This window comes from Euprymna scolopes, chromosome 5, assembly GCF_053919585.1.
Source record: "Euprymna scolopes isolate OS-2025 chromosome 5, ASM5391958v1, whole genome shotgun sequence".
Taxonomy (NCBI): domain Eukaryota; kingdom Metazoa; phylum Mollusca; class Cephalopoda; order Sepiida; family Sepiolidae; genus Euprymna; species Euprymna scolopes.
The window spans coordinates 29,225,134-29,246,664 of NC_136486.1; the positions used below are offsets into that span (position 1 = coordinate 29,225,134).

At 28.2% G+C, this 21,531-nt stretch overlaps 1 protein-coding gene across 3 annotated transcripts in view; it reads right to left on the minus strand.

Annotated features, from left to right (window-relative positions):
- Positions 1-300: 300 nt before the first annotated feature.
- LOC145276758 (proto-oncogene tyrosine-protein kinase receptor Ret-like) overlaps positions 301-21,531 on the minus strand; it is a 648,944-nt gene continuing 627,713 nt past the window's right edge. For 2 of the 3 annotated variants that reach the window (XM_080128005.1, XM_080128004.1), the window contains 2 exons: positions 20,264-20,330; positions 301-602 (listed from right to left, as the gene is read on the minus strand). In XM_080128005.1, coding sequence (XP_079984131.1) covers positions 370-602; positions 20,264-20,330 — 300 coding nt within the window. In that variant the 3' untranslated portion in view covers positions 301-369. Of the gene's footprint in view, positions 603-13,550; positions 13,618-20,263; positions 20,331-21,531 lie in introns of all 3 variants that reach the window. The other variant, XM_080128006.1, reaches the window with a different exon arrangement.

The following is a 21,531-nucleotide window of genomic DNA, read 5'->3' on the forward strand; positions in this document are numbered from 1 at the left end:
TTTATTTTGAAATATTATTCATTACTGCGTCTACTAAGGATACCCAGATTTCGTCTCTCTACCAATTCTAGTTTTAACATAAAACTTCCGATGTGCTTCGCTGTAAACGTTGCTAATTTCTGAAATAAGTCGACTGTTCTCGTACATTCAGATAGAGAACCTATGGGCATTGGTAATGGACACAGTGATGTACGTATCTATTTATAATATATATATATATATATATATATATATATATATATATATATATATATATATATATATATAATTATGTGATTTTTGTATGTTGCCATTTGCACATTTGTTTTACTTCGATTATATTTGCTTTATTGTAGATGTTCATATATTTTTTCTCCTGTGGTTGCAATATTAACACACGTTATAAAAGCTGTGATGATGTTCGAGCAGTTCAACGTCTTTCTGAAAGTCATCCCGTACTAAATCTTGCAGATGACACATACTGTGGCGGACTTTTCCGTTCTCAAGGCTCGCTCGGCATAGGAGTCGCTGGTCGGAGATGTCAGGGGCAGATAATCGGGTGGCTTTCTGCTGGAAATAGACGCTGTTTTCCACTGCAGCCGACGGACATAAACACGGTTCTTCTGAAAAAAAAAAAAAAAAAAAAAAAAAACACGATATCAATTCAGTAGTTTTATGTTATATTATTTAAAAAATATACTCATTAGACGTTGATTAAAACAAATTCCTTGAATTTCAAATTCTTCTTAAGACTCATTAAGCCTAATTTGTTTGACATTTTTAGAATCATAAAATTTAATGGATTTTGATCAAGTTTGCAATATGATATTGTCAAATACTCTTTTTAATTAACTCCAAAAATATTTGTGACATTTTCTGGAAAGTATCTTCTAGTTAGTATCGCATGAGAGAGTAAGTAACTAAGATGAATGTATTTATGTAAAGTTTTTATTTACAATAAAAAAAAAACATTACGAATTTTAAATCATGACGGCTAAAAGATCAAAATCGTGTAGCATTTTTTTAATTTTCCATATAAATAAATTTATTTACTTAAAAATTCTTATTTTTAGCTTACCTAAAGCTAACACCAGGAAAATTTAGACAATACATTCTTCCTATTCTTTTTTCTTTTCTTACATGCTATTGAATGTGTTTAACTGCAGTCTCTAGTTGTCGAAGATAGAGAGTGTATGGTCCAGTCCAATGTGTTAGTGTTCCATCATGCGCATATGTGTTTAAATGAATATAAATTTACTGATATAAGCTAAATCGAAAGCATGACGGTTAAAAAATCAAACTCGTTCAGTATTTCATTAAAATAAATATTTATTTATTCAAAGTTTATAATTTTTCGGTTAATACCAAAACCCTTATCAGAAAGATTTAGACAATACTTATTTTCTTACTGGTGTGGATGCAAGGTTGGGACCATGGAAGGAAAACACGGAACACGGATTAAGTGTAAGAAAGATATATTGACTAAAATAGTTACAAGCATAGGATAAAGGGTAAGCGGAGTATTGTTTAATATGGGTAGTCATTCGCACTACGCACTACTAGTACTTCTGCTGATTCTACGGTATTACGATACTGTCCCCTGATATGTAAAATGTTATAAAAACTGATATTTTAACATTTAAGTTTAACTGATATTTTAATATTTAAGTAAAACTGACATGTTAAAATGTAATTAAAACTGATATTTTAATATTTAAGTAAAACTGACATGTTAAAATGTAATTAAAACTGATATTTTAATATTTAAGTAAAACTGACATGTTAAAATGTAATTAAAACTGATATTTTAATATTTAAATAAAACTGACATGTTAAAATGTAATTAAAACTGATATTTTAATATTTAAGTAAAATTGACATGTTAAAATGTAATTAAAACTGATATTTTAATATTTATGTAAAACTGACATGTTAAAATGTAATTAAAACTGATATTTTAATATTTAAGTAAAACTGACATGTTAAAATGTAATTAAAACTGATATTTTAATATTTAAGTAAAACTGACATGTTAAAATGTAATTAAACCTGATATTTTAATATTTAAGTAAAACTGACATGTTAAAATGTAATTAAAACTGATATTTTAATATTTAAGTAAAACTGACATGTTAAAATGTAATTAAAACTGATATTTTAATATTTAAGTAAAACTGACATGTTAAAATGTAATTAAAACTGACATTTTAATATTTAAGTAAAACTGACATGTTAAAATGTAATTAAAACTGATATTTTAATATTTAAATAAAACTGACATGTTAAAATGTAATTAAAACTGATATTTTAATATTTAAGTATGACTGGAATTAAAATATTTAAGTATTACTGATATTTTAATATTTAAGTAAGACTATTATTTTAATATTACCGAAAGACTGATATTTAAATATTTAATTTTCACTGATACATTACAATTAAAGTAAGTAAATATTAAAGTATGACTAATATTTTAATTTTCAAGTAAGATGTATATGTTAATATTTTCAAAAAAAACATTGATATTTAAATATTTAAGAAAGAATGATATTTCAATATTTAAATATAACTGATAATTACTTATTAAAGTAGGACTAATATTTAAATATTTTAGTTAGACTGATATTTTAATATTTAAATAAGACTAGTACATAAAATTTATTTAACACTGATATTTTAACATTTAAGTATGGCTGATATTTAAGTAAGATTAATATGTTTATATTTAAGGAAGACTAATATTTTATTATTTAAGTAAGACTGATATGCTAATATTAAAGTAAGACTGACATTTTAATATTTAAGAAAAACTAATATTTTATTATTTAAGTAAGACTGACATTTTATTATTTAAGGAAGACTAATATTTTATTATATAAGTAAGACTGACATTTTATTATATAAGTAAAACTGATATGCTAATATTTAAGTAAGACTGACATTTTAATATTTACGAAAAACTGATATTTTATTATTTAAGTAAGATTGATATTTAAATCTTTAAGTAAGACTGACGTTTTAATATTTAAGGAAGACTAATATTTTATTATATAAGCAAGACTGATATGTAAATCTTTAAGTAAGACTGACATTTCATTATTTAAGGAAGACTAATATTTTATTATATAAGTAAGACTGACATTTTATTATATAAGTAAAACTGATATGCTTATATTTAAGTAAGACTGACATTTTAATATTTACGAAAAACTAATATTTTATTATTTAAGTAAGACTGATATTTAAATCTTAAAGTAAGACTGGAATTTTATTATTTAAGGAAAACTAATATTTTATTATATAAGTAAGACTGATACGCTAATATTTAAGTAAGACTGACGTTTTAATACTTAAGGAAGACTAATATATTGATATTTAAGTGGGACATATGTTAATATTTTAGTAAGATTGATATTTAAATATTTAAGTAACACTGACAGTTTAATATTAAAGTAAGATTACTATTTTCATATTTAAGTAAGATTCATATATTAATATTTAAGTAAGATTAATATTATGATATTTAATTAGACATGTTAGATATGTCAATATTTAAGTAAAACTGAGATATTTATATCAAAGTAAGACTGATATATTAATATTTCAGAAAGCCTGATATGTAAATGTTTAAGTAAGACTTATATTTTAATATTTCATATTTTAATATTTTATTTGGTATTTTATTTCTTTTATAACATGAACTCTGTCGAAGTTAATTTAGGTAACATTCCGTGAAAGGTACAGACTAGTTAACACTCGAGAAACTAAATAAAGACAACACATAATTTATACCAAACGGATTCGAATACATTTTCCTACCTATGTTTTAACGTACTTCTATGTAATACTTTTTTATATATAATTTTTGCAGTAAATATTAAATGGCGGTCAACACTTGAAGGCATGTTGTTTCCCAATTAAATTATGGGGTTTGAGAACATAGCTTCTATAGAATACTGAGTGTGACATAAATGAAAAAGTTTATACGCGTAAACACGTGGCTAATTAAGTAGAGTATGTCATCCCTTTCGTATAAATTATGTTATTATTTTTGGTTTGGTATCGTGTGTTAACTATTCTGAACTTTGATAACTTTATGAACATAGGGTTTATATGAGGAAGAGCGAGAGGAAGGAAGGAGCGATAGGCATGAGGGCCAGAAGAGGGGGAGGAGAGTGTTGGGTAAAATGTGGGGAAATAGTAACAGGGTAAAACAAGTCGAAAGTTGAACTTAAGATTTCGAGTGGGGACTAGTCCAAAAGTATGAGTGTAAGCGAAAAACCGGAACTCCTTTTTTATTCATACATGGAAGGGAGTATCACGTTCTTGATGTGTAATTAATTTGCATTTTATATTTAATAGTCTATCTACGTTTACATACAAGGGGTGTTTCAAAATATGATGCCTCCTATTTTTTATTCCGCCCGAATGTATCAGAAGGGATTCCAAATTGTCTTGTTATATTGACTGAACTAATACATTCATCACCTGAAGGTTTCATCCCTCTGTTGTAGATATTGACGGTGTGAGACTTAAAGAAAACAACCATTGCCATGGAATTGTGTCAGAAGCATAGATGCGCCATTGAATTCCTAGCAAACCTGCATTAAGAGTGGTGGTAACTCTGTAGAAAAATAAACTATAAATCTCAAAACCTCGCTTGTTATAATGATGCCAATGATAGCTCTTTAAATGTTTAAATTAGAAAAATAGGAGGCTTTACTTTTAGAGTCACGCTCATGCCTAACAATTGCGCATCACTACCAAAAGTCTATAAATAATACGATGTTTTCCAACCACTTGAGAGAGATTGAAAAGACCAACAAACTTGCCTCACGAATTGAACGACAACCAGTAATAACACCGTTCTGAAGTGTCATCTTTCCTTCTTTACGCTACAAGAACGACCAGTTTCTCGACCGGGTTATGACTTATGATAAAACGTGGGTCATTTACGACAACCGGCGACGCTCAGATTAGTGTTTGACCGACGAATCTTCACGACACTTCGTGAATCCAAATTTTCACAAAACGAAGACCATGCTGACTGCTGAGTGGTCTGCGACCGGTCTAAAAAACCTAAACGGTTTCAACAACTTCATCGCCACTAGAAACCAAGATTTTTGCTATACTGACATAAATACACAAGTGTTACGTCATCAAAAGTATGTTGATTATCGTGCTTATTTTGATGAATAAATCTTTGTTTGAGCCAAGATACTTTCATCTGAATTAAAAACTTAAAAACAGAGGAACTTTCTTTTCAACATGATAAATACAAAACTAAAGTTCCTCCATCAATTTCCGCAGACATCAGTATCCAATGAAACCATTATGACTGGATAGCAGGACTGGAATTTCTAAATACCATACTCAAATCTAATTTATAAAACTCAATAATGTCTCCATTTGTTCAAACTGCATTTCCGCCGCAAAGTCGCAGAACGGATTTGTGAACCATTGTTTTTTTTTATATATGAGAGCCGATAAAAATAGCTACTAAAGGGTCACAATATGAAAAAAAATGGAACTTAACAAGCGTAAGTCAACAAAGTACTCTTGTACGCATGCACAATTATACGTTTATACGTTAAAGTCGGTTCATTTTTAACTATTTCTTATCTGTCTGATAATACCTCAAACGATAACGACTAAAGCTTGAGCGCTAAATGTTTTGGTTTCATTCCAACAGATGCACCCAAGTTATATTCTTTTATTTTTACTTTTGAAATTACTACTATATATTGGGTACAGTGTAATGATCAATAGAGAATTAGCGCTCTAATAATAATTACGAAATATAAAAAAAGATGAAATATCATATTTAAGCGTAATTTAGCCCCGGGCAACACCTGGCGCCCAGCTAGTCAAACATAAAAAAATATTATGGGGAACAGAAGCCAGGAAAGATGAAGTTGAAATATAAATAAAAGCTTAGTAAGGGACGTTGATTATAATCATTGAAAACTTTTAATTTCAACTAGCATATATATATATATATATATATATATATATATATATAGTCTTTGAAGTTTTTAACATTTGAAACCACACAAAAAATTATTTTTTATCATTCATCAAAAAAAAAAACATCTAGTCAGTAAGTCATTTAATCACCTGCAATCACTGCATCAACTCTCAAATTTACTATAATACCAATTTTTATATTTTTTAAGGGATCATCAGTTGTTTACCATGAAACACTGTTTCGGGGATTTAAAAACAAAACAGTGTATTACATCATGGCTCCCCAGCAGTGTTGATCAAACACCACCACCCTTAATCTTAGGAAGAAGACAAGTTACAAAAATGTTTTTTTTTTTTTTTTTTTTTTTTTCCCCAATTTCCTATTCTTAATATATATATATATATATATATATATATATATATATATATATATATATATATATATATATATAGAGAGAGAGAGAGAGAGAGAGAGAGATTAATGTCTCGGAAGTAGAGTGAAAAGCATATTTTCTTTTTCTTTTATTAATATTATTGGAATTTTTTCCTTTTTTCCTTGTACACATTTTTGTGAATTATACCATGGATTTCTGCCTTTAGATTATTATGGACCATCTTCTTCCAATTACGGGATTTCCTTGGATTTTACTTGTGCAAATGGAAATTCAATTAACTTTCTTGAAGTTATGCATTTGGATTTTACCGTCACTGGATTATTTGTCTTCCATCAGACTATCCATTCATGTGTAATCACCTTTCTCTTCACCATATTCCCCCTGCTTCATTTTTTTTGTTTTCAAGTAAGATCTTTGACTTACTTGTTGCTTCATCAAATACTTTTGCATGCAAAATCCGATCCCGCATTTTGCTAATTCCTACCCTCTGATGAGAAGGAAAGTATTTCTTCAAAACTCCGCGGATTAAGGACTATCTATTATCTAGTGTTTCCTTTTCAGATTGAATATGTTTTTAACTCATTTCAAAGTGTTTTTTAACAGGTTTTATTAACTGCTTGCTCGTATATATATATATATATATATATATATATATATATATATATATATATATATATTAAGTTATAAAATATATATGGCGATTTAGCTATACTGAATATTCCGCGTTTCATCCACTCTAGGACTCTTTAGGCTTATTCGCGCATAAGCCTGAAGAGTCCTAGAGTGGATAAAACGCGGAATATTCAGTGTAACTTAATCGCCATATATATTTTATAATTTACTAACTAGCTCTACCTACGTATTGAACACTTTTGAAGTAAATACTTAAACTTTACCCATAAATCTATACTTTCGTATATGAATTTTATGTGAGTAAATGAAGTAGTTATATATATATATATATATATATATATATATATATATATATATATATATACCATTTACGGTTAGTTGTTTTTATTTTAATGTGGAGTTTTTTATGACCTGTCCACATGAATTATTTTTCTATATTTATATTCTTATGTTTTTTAAGTTTTGTGATTACAAATCATAAAACTTTAAGTTTCATCCTATGCAGCAAATACATAGAAATGTTAAAAAACTTTTTAGCGTGACTTTTGGAATATTTTGCGAACAGTTTTTTTTTCTCTGATGAGAAAAATTTGCATTCTTTGAAATTCTGCGGATTAAGGAGCATCTTAACTACCAGCTTTAGAGTATTCTGTCGAATAATAAAAACTTTTTGTAAATTTCTACTTTACATCTCTGTTCTCGTTATTTATATAATAATAATAATAATAATAATAATAATAATAATAATATATATATATATATAAATATATATATATATACTAAATATATATATATATATAAATATGAATATATATATATATACATGGTGCTACTTCAACTTTAATAAAGAAAAGAATTTCAAACCACACTTCTTTCAATAACCAAAATTCAAATAATAACCAGGGAACTTCTCTAACTACACTGGTTAAAAAGCTTAGTTCTGCCAATACCCACTTTTCAATTAAATGGACCATCCTAAAAATAGTTAAGTCTTATACTCCAGGATCTAAGTCTTGTCACCTCTGAACATCTGAAGCTATAACTATTATCACCTCCCCTCAAAGTAGTAATATAATAAACTCTAAAAACGAACTGATCTCATATTGCAAACATATGTCCAAATTTAAATATGGTAAATTTGAAATTACACAGCTATTAAGTTAACCCTTCAAATATATATCTTTTCCCATATTTTTTTATCTTACCTCCTAAGCTTTTCATATTTTTAATTTTATTGGTTTTTCTTTATTTCTTTAGCCGGTTTCCCATCTGCTGTCTCCGTTTTATGGTATAAGTATACCTATTAATTAAATATATACATCAGCCTACTCATTTTTATTCTACATATTTGTTTACTTATATTTTACTATATGCATTTACATACACATTTATTTGCCTTATTCCGGAGTTTGTAGATACCGGCCATTCCCTCCCCTTAAATTGTATGTAAGTATGTATGTATGTATGTATTTGTTTAAGTTGTATATGTTTTTGGATATGTGTATATATTTATGCATGCGTGTGTGTGTGTTTGTATATATATATGTATATATATATATGTGTGTGTTATTGTATATGTATATATATGTATATGCGCGTGTGTATGTATGTACATGTATGTGTGCATTTGTGTGTCTGTATGTATGTATATGTATGTGTATATATATGTATATGTATATATGTATATATAGTTTTTTTTTTAATTTTTTAACTTTTTAATTTTCAATTTTCAATTTATTTATTTTCATTTTTTTTTACTTATTCACTTTTTTTACTCTTCTTAATATAATAGACGCTCCATTTCATTAACTTAGCCATTTATTTGTTTGTCTGACTCGCGTTTCTTAATTTCATTCTGAGACTTTCACGTGCATAATTAAGTTGACCTATTTATTAACGCTAACTTTCGCGCTTTTTGTCTGGGTCAGTTTGACCTCGCTTTTCAAATTTAAACTTTCACAGTTTTTCCGTTTTTTTTTTAAACCTTAATTTACTGAATTCCTCCGGCCTTGACAGACGTGTTTTAAATATTCTCTCTAGTGCTTTTTCTGTGCACATTTGAACTTTTCTTTTAGTGATTTGGAAGTCATTCCATTTGTGATTTTTCCAAGGAATTCTGCCTTTTGGATCATTTTGGACCATTTGGAACTTACCTGTTGGATCGGAAAATTTTTATTCGACCGTGTTTGGATTTTATCATTCTTGGATTTTTTACCCTTCACCGGACTATCCATTCATGTGAAATCTTTTTATCATTTTTTTTTACCTCCTATTCCCCTTACCTCACCCTTTTTTTTAACCAAGTAAGATCTGTGACTTACTTGTAGTTTCATTAAATACTTTTACATGCAAAATCCGATCCCGCATTTTGCTAATTCCTGCCCTCTGATGAGAAGGAGAGTATTTCTTCGAAACTCCGCGGATTAAGGACTATCCACTTATCTTGTGCTTCCTTTTTAAAATTAAATATGTTTTTAACTCTTTTTCAAGATGTCTTTAAACATGTTTTATTAATCATTTGTTCATATATATATATATATATATACATATATATATATATATATATATATATATATATATATATATATATATATATATATATATAGAATAGAATCCCTGTCTGTTTGTTCACAATTTGGTTAATATATACAAAAAGATGAACTGTTTCAGAAATTAATTTTAATACTGAGAACGGACTCTCATATTATTTTCTTCCTGCCTGATATATATACTATTTATTCCAAAGAAATCAACATTCAAAAGGTTATTACATTTGCATATTACATTTAAAAAGATTTGTTTAAATAATAAGCTCTTAATTTTTAATAGAAATTAGCAATAGACCTGTTTTTAGTACTCTATTTACAAATACTTTAAACGGTTGACTTATTTAATTTATTATTAATATAATTTACATTAAATTTTTTTAATTATTAGTATAAACAGCATTGAATGCGTTTAAAACGGAAGTTTTCATGAAACATATGAGTTATTTCCATTTAAGTTATGACATTTTATTTCCCTGTTTAAATTTCATAGGTGAAGATCACCATGTTTTATGTTTCCAAAAATCCAAAATGTAGTTACCTTTCAGGAAAATCGTAACAAGGTAAGTTATTTTGTGTATTTTAAATAGTATGTGACTAAACCGTCTGCCCGTCAGATGTTTTTACATGACAACGCTGGGTATATATACCACAGGCCATATAGGAGACAATCGAAGCAGCAAGACTGCAGCTGGCCTGCATGACACTATATATATACAAAGATAGATATATTTGGGCACATTTCATTGGTTTTAAAATATAAGTATTTTTTACAAATTGTCATATAGCATAATATTATAATCTTAAAAAAACATGCAGATTTTTATGTAGTTTCGTCGCATAGAACCAAAGATATGAACATTTCAATATTCAATTTGGCTATAAATATAGATATATCCATATGTATCTATCTATACTCATACAATTTTTTTTGTGTATTGCTATTTATATAAAAAGCCCCATTTCTATTTATTTAAAAAGAAAATACATCTTTGTTATACACGGGTTGTGGAATTACATTCATTTGCAAAAGATCTAGTTAATTTGCATATTCTTTTAAACATTCATTTTAATTAATTCCCTATTAGTTTTTTCGGTTTTCTTATGGGATGGTTATCTTTAGTTAACTATTACGTGTAATTATATTCATGCAGATATTCTACATGATTTATACTTAAGTGATATTTGCGCAAAAAGATTACAGAAACATCTTTCTATATATATTTATGCATGCATGTTTTTAAAAAATTGCCTACCAAATTCCTTTGTCAGTTTTTAGTCTACAGACATGAAACTTAATATATAGGATATTCGAGCCCATGCAAAACTTTATATTTAATTTGTTTTTAATTATTAGTCTAACCAACATTAACTGCGTTTAAAACGGAAGTAAGTTTTCATGAAATATATGAGTTATTTCCACTTAAGTTATGACGTTTGATTTCCCTGTTTAAATTTCATTTTATCATATATATATATATATATATATATATATATATATATATATATATATAAACTAACATAATGATGAAAAATATATATATATAAACTAACATAATGAAAAAAAACACATTTAACTACACCTAGGTTTAAAATAGGACAACTCACTAGATATCTATGATTCCCATTAAAAAAAGCAAACACAAAAGAAGGGGTGAACCCAAGGTCAACTGGGTCTTTTTCCTGTGAGTGCCTGCCTGCCCATTGGCTGATTAGGAAGGGAGCGATGGAAACTAGGAATCTGATTGCCTAATCAAAAAACTGAATAGAATGTGCGTATATACAAACGCGAGACAACCACAACTCTTTGCATAAGCTTGACGAACCCTAGCGTGGATGAAACGCGGAATATTCTGTGTAGCTTAATTGCCATATATATTTTATAACTTACTTACAGAGCATATGTAAATTTATTAAACATTCAAAAATCACTAAAATATGCACTTAATTCCATTTATATTGTTTAAATTACTGCATTTTACACGTGTTTCATTGAATTGTAAACCAAACAAATCATTAGTGTTTTACATTAGTTTATCAAAGAGTAAAATGTACAGTTTTTTCCCTAGGTTCAAAAAGGTAATTTTAAATCAAATTCGAAAGATTCAAAAGATGTAAAAATCCGAAATCCAGTAAAACACAATAAAAACATCCACTTAGTAAACATTGCAGACATACCGATATGTAAAAGAAAAGAAAGAAGTATAGTTCGTAGATCACAAATGGAACAAGCCCATTTTTAGCGCCATTTTTAAATTCATACTGAGCTATCAACATTACTAGATTTTACGTATTTATACTATATATATATATATATATATATATATATATATATATATATATATATAGAGAGAGAGAGAGAGAGAGAGAGAGAGAGAGAGACTAAAGAAGCTTTAAATAAAAAAAAGCAAGAATAAAAATAAAGAATGCAGTTTAAATTCCCGGAAGAAAAAAATATTAACTTTAACCTATCGCAGACTAAGCACCGACATAATCCGACTTCTAAAAAGTTTATAATGACAAAAGAGAATTTATTTATATAAGGATGAAAAAAAAAAGGCATAACTAAAATTGTTAAATAGAAATAGATTTAGCACTTGCATAAGCCGATTTCGCAAAAGTCTGTAATTTTAAAACAGAATTTAACTACATAAGAGTGAAAAAAGAAAAGCTTAACTAAAATTTTGTAAATAGAAAACGGGGATCATATATATATATATATATATATATATATATATATATATATATATATATATATATATATTCCAGGTAGAAAAATATTCAAAGACTAATAATAATTTAATTTCAACACGGGTCATTAATAGTGCTCAATCAAAGAGAGTAAATTATATATTTTTTATTATTATTTATGTAAATACCTTTCAATCATATTTGATTTCACAAAAAAAATAAATAAATAAATAAATAAAATACAAAAATAAAAAAGGTTTTTGAGGAGAGAAAATATGCCATGACTGGCGTGAATCAAAGCTAAGGTTATATATATATATATATATATATATATATATATATATATATATATATATATATATATATATATATATATATATATGTGTGTTACATTAACTCATATAATACGATTCCAATATTTTTCCCGATTCCGCACTAAAGAAACGATTCCGATACGAGCATGAGTTCTGATTCCGGTTCTTCATAAATCTCTAAATATCTAAGTATGAAGTTGCTATTTTTCCCGATTACCGTAAAAACACGTATTAATTGCGCACATATTTTCTCAAAAGTAAAAAAAAAATACATTTGTGTGTGTGTGTGTGTGTGTATGTGTGTGTGAGGGGGGTGATCTATAGATTTAACTTTACTGGTAGATCAATAAATATTAATCATTTTTTGTTGTTGCTAAAAGCAGTGGAAGGTTTTGTTTTAAACAGAATAAAAAATAATTAAAAAAATAAATTGAAAGAATCGTTTTGGCATCGGAAAATATGCATGATTTTTTTCTGATTCCGATACCGATTCTGGTACCCCAAAACATACCGATTTTTCCGATTCTCGATTTGGATTCCGATTAATCGTCTCAACACTAATATATATATATATATATATATATATATATATATATATATATATATATATATATATATATATATATACTATATACTATACTAATATATATATATATATATATATATATACTATATACTATACTAATGTATATATATATATATATATATATATATACTATACACTAATATATATATATATGCATATATATATTAGTGTATAGTATATATATATATAATATATATATATATATACACTAATATATATATATATATATATATATATATATATATATATATATATATGATCTCTGGTCTCTTTTTTTTCCAAAGTATAGGATGTACTGGGCTATAGGTTTGTTTGGTTGGGGTGACAAGGGTAAAAGGACAGACAATATGCGATCAAATGTAAATTCACGTAGGAGAAGGAAAAATAGGTTTGACCGGTTGTAAGGTAGCATCGGGTGATTAATGATAGCAACTGATACCTCGTTCCGGTCTGCTGACTGGTAAATAAAACCATTGTTTAAATCGCCGAAAGACACCGCAAAAGGCCTTAAAACAAAACATTTATGTTATTAGTATTTGGGGGCTAATTCATACAGTAGATCAAGTTGTTAAACCACTAAAACGATGTTGTTATCTCGCTTGCCACCATAAACCGTTTCGAATATTACAGCTTTAGATGTTAGGAGGAAGGGCGAATAGCGTAAATAAGCGAATAATAAGAAGAGTAGTGGGGTGAGTGAATGGCGTATATAATAAAGAGAAAGGAGGGAAGAGGGATGGTGAGATAAAGGGATGTTAAGGACAATGAGGAAAAGAGATGACAATAAAGAGAGAGAAAGGGAGAAGTGCGCACCAGATTATATCATGACGTCACAAGTAGTTCGATACATATTTTGAATTTTTTTTTTTACTTCGGGGTCACCACTTATCAAGGCCAGAAAGCCACTCAAGAATAAGGATTAATGAGTGTAAGATGGTAGTGAATAGTTAATCATGTAAATTGGGTGGAACTTGATTATTTATGGGGACGATTTAATAGAAATTTGTTTACATTAGATTTGAATGCCACCATGTTGTATTAAGCTAGGAAGCATGTCAGCGGAACAACGTTCCGAAGGCGGGCATTTTCGGGAAAGAAGCTTTGTTCATGGAATCTGCGCTTTCATTTAGGCACAGATAGAGAGTGAGGGAAACCATTTTTTTTTACATAGGAATCACCGCTTATCAAGTCCCAAAGACCACTCGAGGATAAGGGTTAAGAGTGTACAGTAGTCAATCGGGCAATATAGTAATTGTTAGTAATAGAAATTCGGTAAGTTTGTTGACTTAAGTGGAACAGCTCATCAAGAACTTGTTTACGTTGGACTTGAACACAACCATATTGTAATCAGCTGGAAAGCAGGAGAACGGAAAACAATTCCACAGGCGTGGAGTTCTAAGAAAGAAGCTTTTTTCATGGAATCTACGTTTAGGTTTAGGCACAGATAAAGTGTGGGGGAATTTTGATAGTGTTTTCAGCTAGACGAGTGTTTCTTGTGAAAGTTTGGCGAGGGAGGCATAGATTGAAGCTCAGACGAGCACTTAACAGGAAAATAACGATAAAGCAGAGACAAACTCGCAACATCTCTTCTGTGAGATAGAGGTTGCAGAGAAGAGAAAAGGACACCTCCTACGAGGCTACGAAGTCTATTTTATACTCTATCATTTATAGTGGTTTTAGCTAGTCGAGCGATTTTTTTATGAACGTTTGGAAAGGGAATGGGCCATAGATTGGAATTCAGATGAGCACTTACTATGAAAATAGAGATTGACAATTTCATACTTTTTTGGAATTTCACAAATTTTCTAAAATATTTATGAAACTATCTGGTGACATTTGCATAAAACTTCTCTCCTTATATCTAGTCCGCATTGTCTTCTACCTCTGTTCCACAGCCTGTCTCTCTTTCTCCTTTTCGCTCTCTCTTTTCTCCCCTCTCTCTTACTTATGGACATTATTACCTCCCTCTCACTTTCTTTACATCCGCCCTTTTATTGACGCATTTCCCGCCTTTTTGAACAATCACAAATAGATTTAAAAAATATGTGCACGTTGACAAGCAAGCAAGATAACAACATAATGGTTTTATTCATGAATATTATAAAGAAATATTTAATAGTATATGTAAAACAAAAATTTAAATATATACATAACAAATATTTAAAACTATATAATATGTATAATAATATTTAATAATATATATAATAAAAATTTAATATTATGCATATAACAAATATGTAAAACTATATATAATAAATATTTTAAAACCTAATAACAACTATTTAATAATATATAAACAAATGCCTAATAATATAATACTTAGGTTATAATACATCTATAAACTATTTAATTAAATATATAATACATTTTGTAATATACTTCACAATTATTTAATAACAGATATTATATTTATTTAATAATATGTATATAACAACTATTTAATGATATATATATAATATATTTAATTGTATATATATATATATACATATATATATATATATATATATATAATAAATATTTGAAAATATATAGTAAATATTTTATAATATACATCACGGCTTTTAATAATGCATATAATAACTATTTTATAATATATATAATAACTATTTAATTGTTATATATAAAATATTTAAAGGCATATGACATAAATGTGACAGTTTATATAACAATATTCAATTGAATATATAGAAAATGTTATATTATCATACTATTATTATATTATTATTATCGTTATTATCATTTAATAATATGAGAACAAATATTTTATTATATATATTTAATAACAGGGTACAATAAATATATGATATATAATACATATTTATTAAGGTATAAAATCATTATTTTATAATATGCATATAAGAAATATTTAATAATATAAATAAAACAACGATTTACTAAGATAAATAAAGGATATTTATTAACATTATAATAAATATTTAATAATAAATATAACCACAGTTAAATAATTATATATATATATATATATATATATATACATATATAAATATTTTATGATATAATTAAGAAACATAAATAATATATATAATAGATAATCAAATATGTATACAAGAAATATTTGTTAATATATGTATAAGAAATATTTTATATAAAATAAAACATCAGTTGGTTATGGGTGGTCTTTTGTATCCTATTTCTAAATGTATATTTTATTTTTTTATCGAAGAATTCTGTAAATATTACACAATCAATAAAAAGAATCCCGTAAATATTACGCCATCAATAAAATCAAATATTCTTGTTTACTCTAGAAATGTCTGAATTTGATTTGACAGAGATAAAAGAAAGCTGAAAGATAAATGGGTGGATTTTAACTAATTAGCATAATAAATAATAGGACCCAACTAACCTTTCAAATAGTAAATAAAATTTAATTTAAGCTTTATAAATTTAAGAACGAACGAGGAAAAATAGCTGTGAAGTATTGAAGATAAACATCTTATATTTTAGTTTTAAACAATTATGGAGAAAAAATTAGATGAGAAAATACAAAAAATAAAAATAAAAAAGAAGGAATAAACAAATAAGTAGAACAAAGGTTTCATAATATTCATAGTTTGACAAATTCATGCATACTAAGTGTTTCCAGTAAAATATATTTGATGTATTCAGCAAATCAAATATTTATTTACTAATCAGTTTTTTGTGTGCTGTTGCTTATACCTTATACGAACCCCTTGGGGCAAAGTAGTCGAATAATAATAATAATAATAATAATAATAATAATAATAATAATAATAATAATAATAATAATAATAATAATAATAATAATAATAATAATATTAATAATTTAAAAAAATTTATAATAATAATAACAATAATAATAATAATAATAATAATAAAAATAATAATAATTAAAAAAATTATAATAATAATAATAATAACAATAATAATAATAATAATTAAAATAATAATAATAATAATAATTAAAAAAATATTAATAATAATAATAATTAAAATAATAATAATAATAATTAAAAAAAAATAATAATAATAACAATAATAATAATACTAATAATTAAAATAATAATAATAATAATAATATTAATTAAAATAATAATAATAATAATTAAAAAAAGAAATAATAATAATAATAACAATAATAATAATAACAACAACAACAACAACAATAATAATAATAATAATAATAATAATAATAATAATAATAATAATAATAATAATGGTTTTCGTTGGAGTAGTAGTAGATGGTAATGATTTTGGTGATGGTGGTGCTTGTGTTGTAACTGATTATTAGGACTGTGACAACAGCATATTCTTTTCATTATTTTAAGTCTTGAATATATATCCGTTAATATCTTTTATGTTTTTATATAGACCGATGTGGTTCTCGGTTGATTAACTGTTTGCTATATATAACTATGTGCTGTTTGATATATATTTGAAAGTCAAAATAATAAAAAGAATATGCTGTTGTCACAGCCCTAATGATCATGAGGCTTGTTGTAATTGTTGTACGAGGATCATTCGTCCATTTCATAAGACTCATATAATTCTATCGTTGGCATTGGTTTCCCCGATATTTTTATAGTTAGAATTTTTTTTTTTTGAATGACGTCGGGTATTTACGGGACGGACGACCTGAAGGTAGCCACCGTTCCTTTAATGAAAGTGGTAGTCATGATGATGATGATGATGATGATGATGATGACTTAGCCCCACTCTTTTGAAACATTGTGAATATAAAGGTATCATGAATTTAGAAACAAAGCATTGATGTGATTTTTTTTTTTTTAAATAAAAAAGTATTTATTTCAGGGTTTTTAATTTTCAGCGTAAACGCCTTACTCATATTTTTATTCGCTGAAAGTAGTTTCCACTTAAAGTCCATAGATTAGGTAACATCTTGACTATACTATTAAAAAAGAAACTTAGAAATTTCCTCTGCAAATTATCAGTATTAAAACTAGGTACTGTTGCAGTATTTGACCCGGATGCTCAATATTTTCCAACAATCATGGCTCGGGAACGATCGGCAATAACCGGATTAAGCTGAATGTCGAAACGGTAAATTGTACCAAACCGAAACAGATATATTCTACCAGAGACCAAAGGCAAAAAAGAATCGTGTTGAAAGAACGTGGAAAGAAACAAAACAGCGAAACACGTAAGGATCCGGAACAAACCGGAAGTTTCTAGTTCCATATTTCTGTACTTTCACCTAACTGTTCATAAAAATCATTCGTCTTTTCTAATAAAAGAAACAAGTCATTTTGATAAAACAAAACGCGTTTATTGCAGATCTTGAAAAAAAACTGTATTAACAAAAAATAAAGTTTACCTTTCCGTGAAAAAAAAAACAACTTTTGTTCAACAAAATAAAATTTAATGCACAATACAAAGCACAACTTTTTTTGATAAAAATATATATTCAGTGAATTTACCGTAGGTTTTAGTTAGTTTTTATTTATTGTATTTTCTATTTCATTTTTTTCTTTTTTTTTTTTTGTAGAGAAGATTCGTCTGCATCTGTTACTTCGCTCGTTTAAGGCAATGATTGCCGGTCGATCCTGAGCCATGAGTCACTTATCTACAATCAATGAAAATAACTGTTCATTGTTTACATGTGGATCTATGGCAAAGCGGTACTATCATGAACAGAGTTTCGTTTTAAGAAACTATTGTCTATGGAACAATATCGCGAGATTGCTTCCATTTCGACTCCGATACTATCCTTTTCAAGTCACATTTTTACGAGTTCTTGTTGAGCCGGAGTTTCAGATAATCAAATTCTTCCCAGCTTCTACAATTATCTCCAACCCTAAAGGTGTTATTTAACCATCTAAATGCCAAAGTTATAAAATATTATCCTCGAATAGTCTTCAGGTCTTAATAAGCTACGATTCATGAGTAAAATGTCAGTGACTTAATATCATCCCTTTGATATAGTAGGTTATGCACACCTACTGTTTTCCTGGTCCTTTGCTTCAGGTTCCTGAATCCATTTTTTTTTGCCCAGTTAATGAAAGATCCAGATATATATCTTATAGATATTGCCCAAATGTTTATTCATTTTATTTTCTATGATATAAATTAGCTTCAACGCACATGTACTTAAACTTAACGCGTTGGATATTGGATAGCCCTTGCGTTGTTTTCAATTTTAAATTCTTAAGTTTTCCATTCCACAATTTGGTTTAAAATTATAGTTACGTTAAGCAAATGTTGCTGCCTCCGTATTTCTCCAAAGTTTAAAATCATCCGTATTCATAAGATAATTTAGTCCTTCTTTTGTATCACGTCTGTTGCGGATGTTGGTGATTGAAACCACAGCTATGAAAAACTAGTAGAGCCAACCAATCTTTCTGGAAAATTCCTCTTCGTCTTCTTATATCTGCAAGAGGTTAAACTCGGCTTTCAAGTATAGCCATATTTTCTCCATTGCTTTTTCTGTAATGTGATTTTGTCTGGTGCTTTATACAGCGGAGCATTCTATCATCTATATTTGGATGATCGTGTCATACACGTTTTCATAGTGGATCCATACAATGGTAATGGTCTTGTTTTTTTTTTCTTTTTTGTTTTAGAATCTTCTAGTTTTGTTAATTTCCAGCAACTTTGCCTTTCCCGTACAACAAAACAGGTGGTATTAACTTGAGGCTGAAAGATTTTCAGTACACTTCGCATTATTCACGAAAACATCGGCAAAAAATCAGCAGAAATGATGCCGGAAATAAATTCGAATATTAAAACATACACATACGCATACACACACACACATTGTGGCGTTCCTTTATTTCCTGTCCTCGTCCCCCCTCCCTACCCCCCTCAAATTAGATGTGTTCACAAGTGGCTCTTCAGGCCAGCTAAGCTGCGACAAATTTTGCTACAGAATCGGCACACCGGATCTGTTTTGCTTGTAGTTTCATTATTGGAGTGCAAGACAGGTATTGCACATCTACACAAATGACTTTTGAGGCCAGCAAGAGATGGATATAATTTTCCACACACGTCACATTTATATACATGCATAGATATATGTACACACACACACACGCGCACGAACACACAGACACACAGACACACGGACACACACACACGCACACACACACACACACACACACATATATATATATATATATATATATATATATATATATATATAATTATTTTTACCTTCAATTCCTGTGGCGTTTTCGTCCGAGCCGTATACATCTGAGGAGCCTTCAAGGTCAAGGTAACCCTAAGAATAAAAATGAAACAGATGTAGATATACACGTGATGATATAATAAATACTAATTTGCATTTTTTTTAGTATTCAGACTAATGTTCTCATCCTGGATGTTATACAAACAGCGTTTCAGCCGATGTAATTTCTGATATTTCAGGTGTGTTTTGTCGAACTCAGGAATTTGTATGTCGAATATCGGATAGGTACGGAATCTCGGAGAGAACCTTACATATTTTCGATCTAGACATAAAGATTCCTTGAGTTCAATCAAAATATGCCCGATGTAGGTCGGATATTCCATCGATGTTCAAGTTCCAAGAATAACAACAAAACTTAAGAAAATATTTCAAATGAGTTAAGCATAGCAATGTTTATTTTTCATCTAAAAACCCAAACTATTCTTTCTTGTCTACATTACATATTGTTATCAACGAGCTTAGACCATATTCCTATATTGCAGGGTAGAACAATTTAGTTATGCCCTAAAGAAAACAACACTACAGTTTTAAAAAAATATTTTTATTGAAAAAAAATCAATTCAGCTAACTTGATTATCTATTAAAGCTGTCATCTATTCAATGTAGTCGCCTTCGGTCACAATCACCGCCTCGATACGGGTCCGAAACTGAAAGCATGCCTTTTCCACAAGCGCCAGTGGGAGCTCGGCGAATACTCGGCGGATGGAAGCGATCAGGCTGAGTTTGGTATTGTATGAGGTCATATTGGTGGTTTTCTCGACGTATGACCAAACTAAGTAATCTAGCGGGTTCAGGTCGAAGGAGGATGGGAGACAGTGAGACAAGGGTAAAAAGTCATAGAACTCCTGATGCCAAGATTATGTCCCTTTGGACTTATGGGCCGGCGCCGAGTCCTGCTGCCACATTTAGGGTCTGTCAGCCGCCACGTAATTTCACCAGGGCATCAATCCACTCTTCAGTACATCCAGGTACACTTTGGTGTGTAATTCAAGCCGATTTCGAAGATGTGAGGTGGCATGATGTGGCCCTCAATTGAAATCATACAAAAACACCATGACCGTGGCTAGAAAATATTTTTTCATCATCCTGAACACGCTTCTATTATCTGTGGTAATCCAGCGATGTATTTTGATTGTACTGGCAATGGTCCTTTTGTCATAACTTGGATCGGTAGAGAGCATGAGTTGTACAGTGGTGCATCTCCGATCTCGTTCGTTGAACTTTCAGACATGAT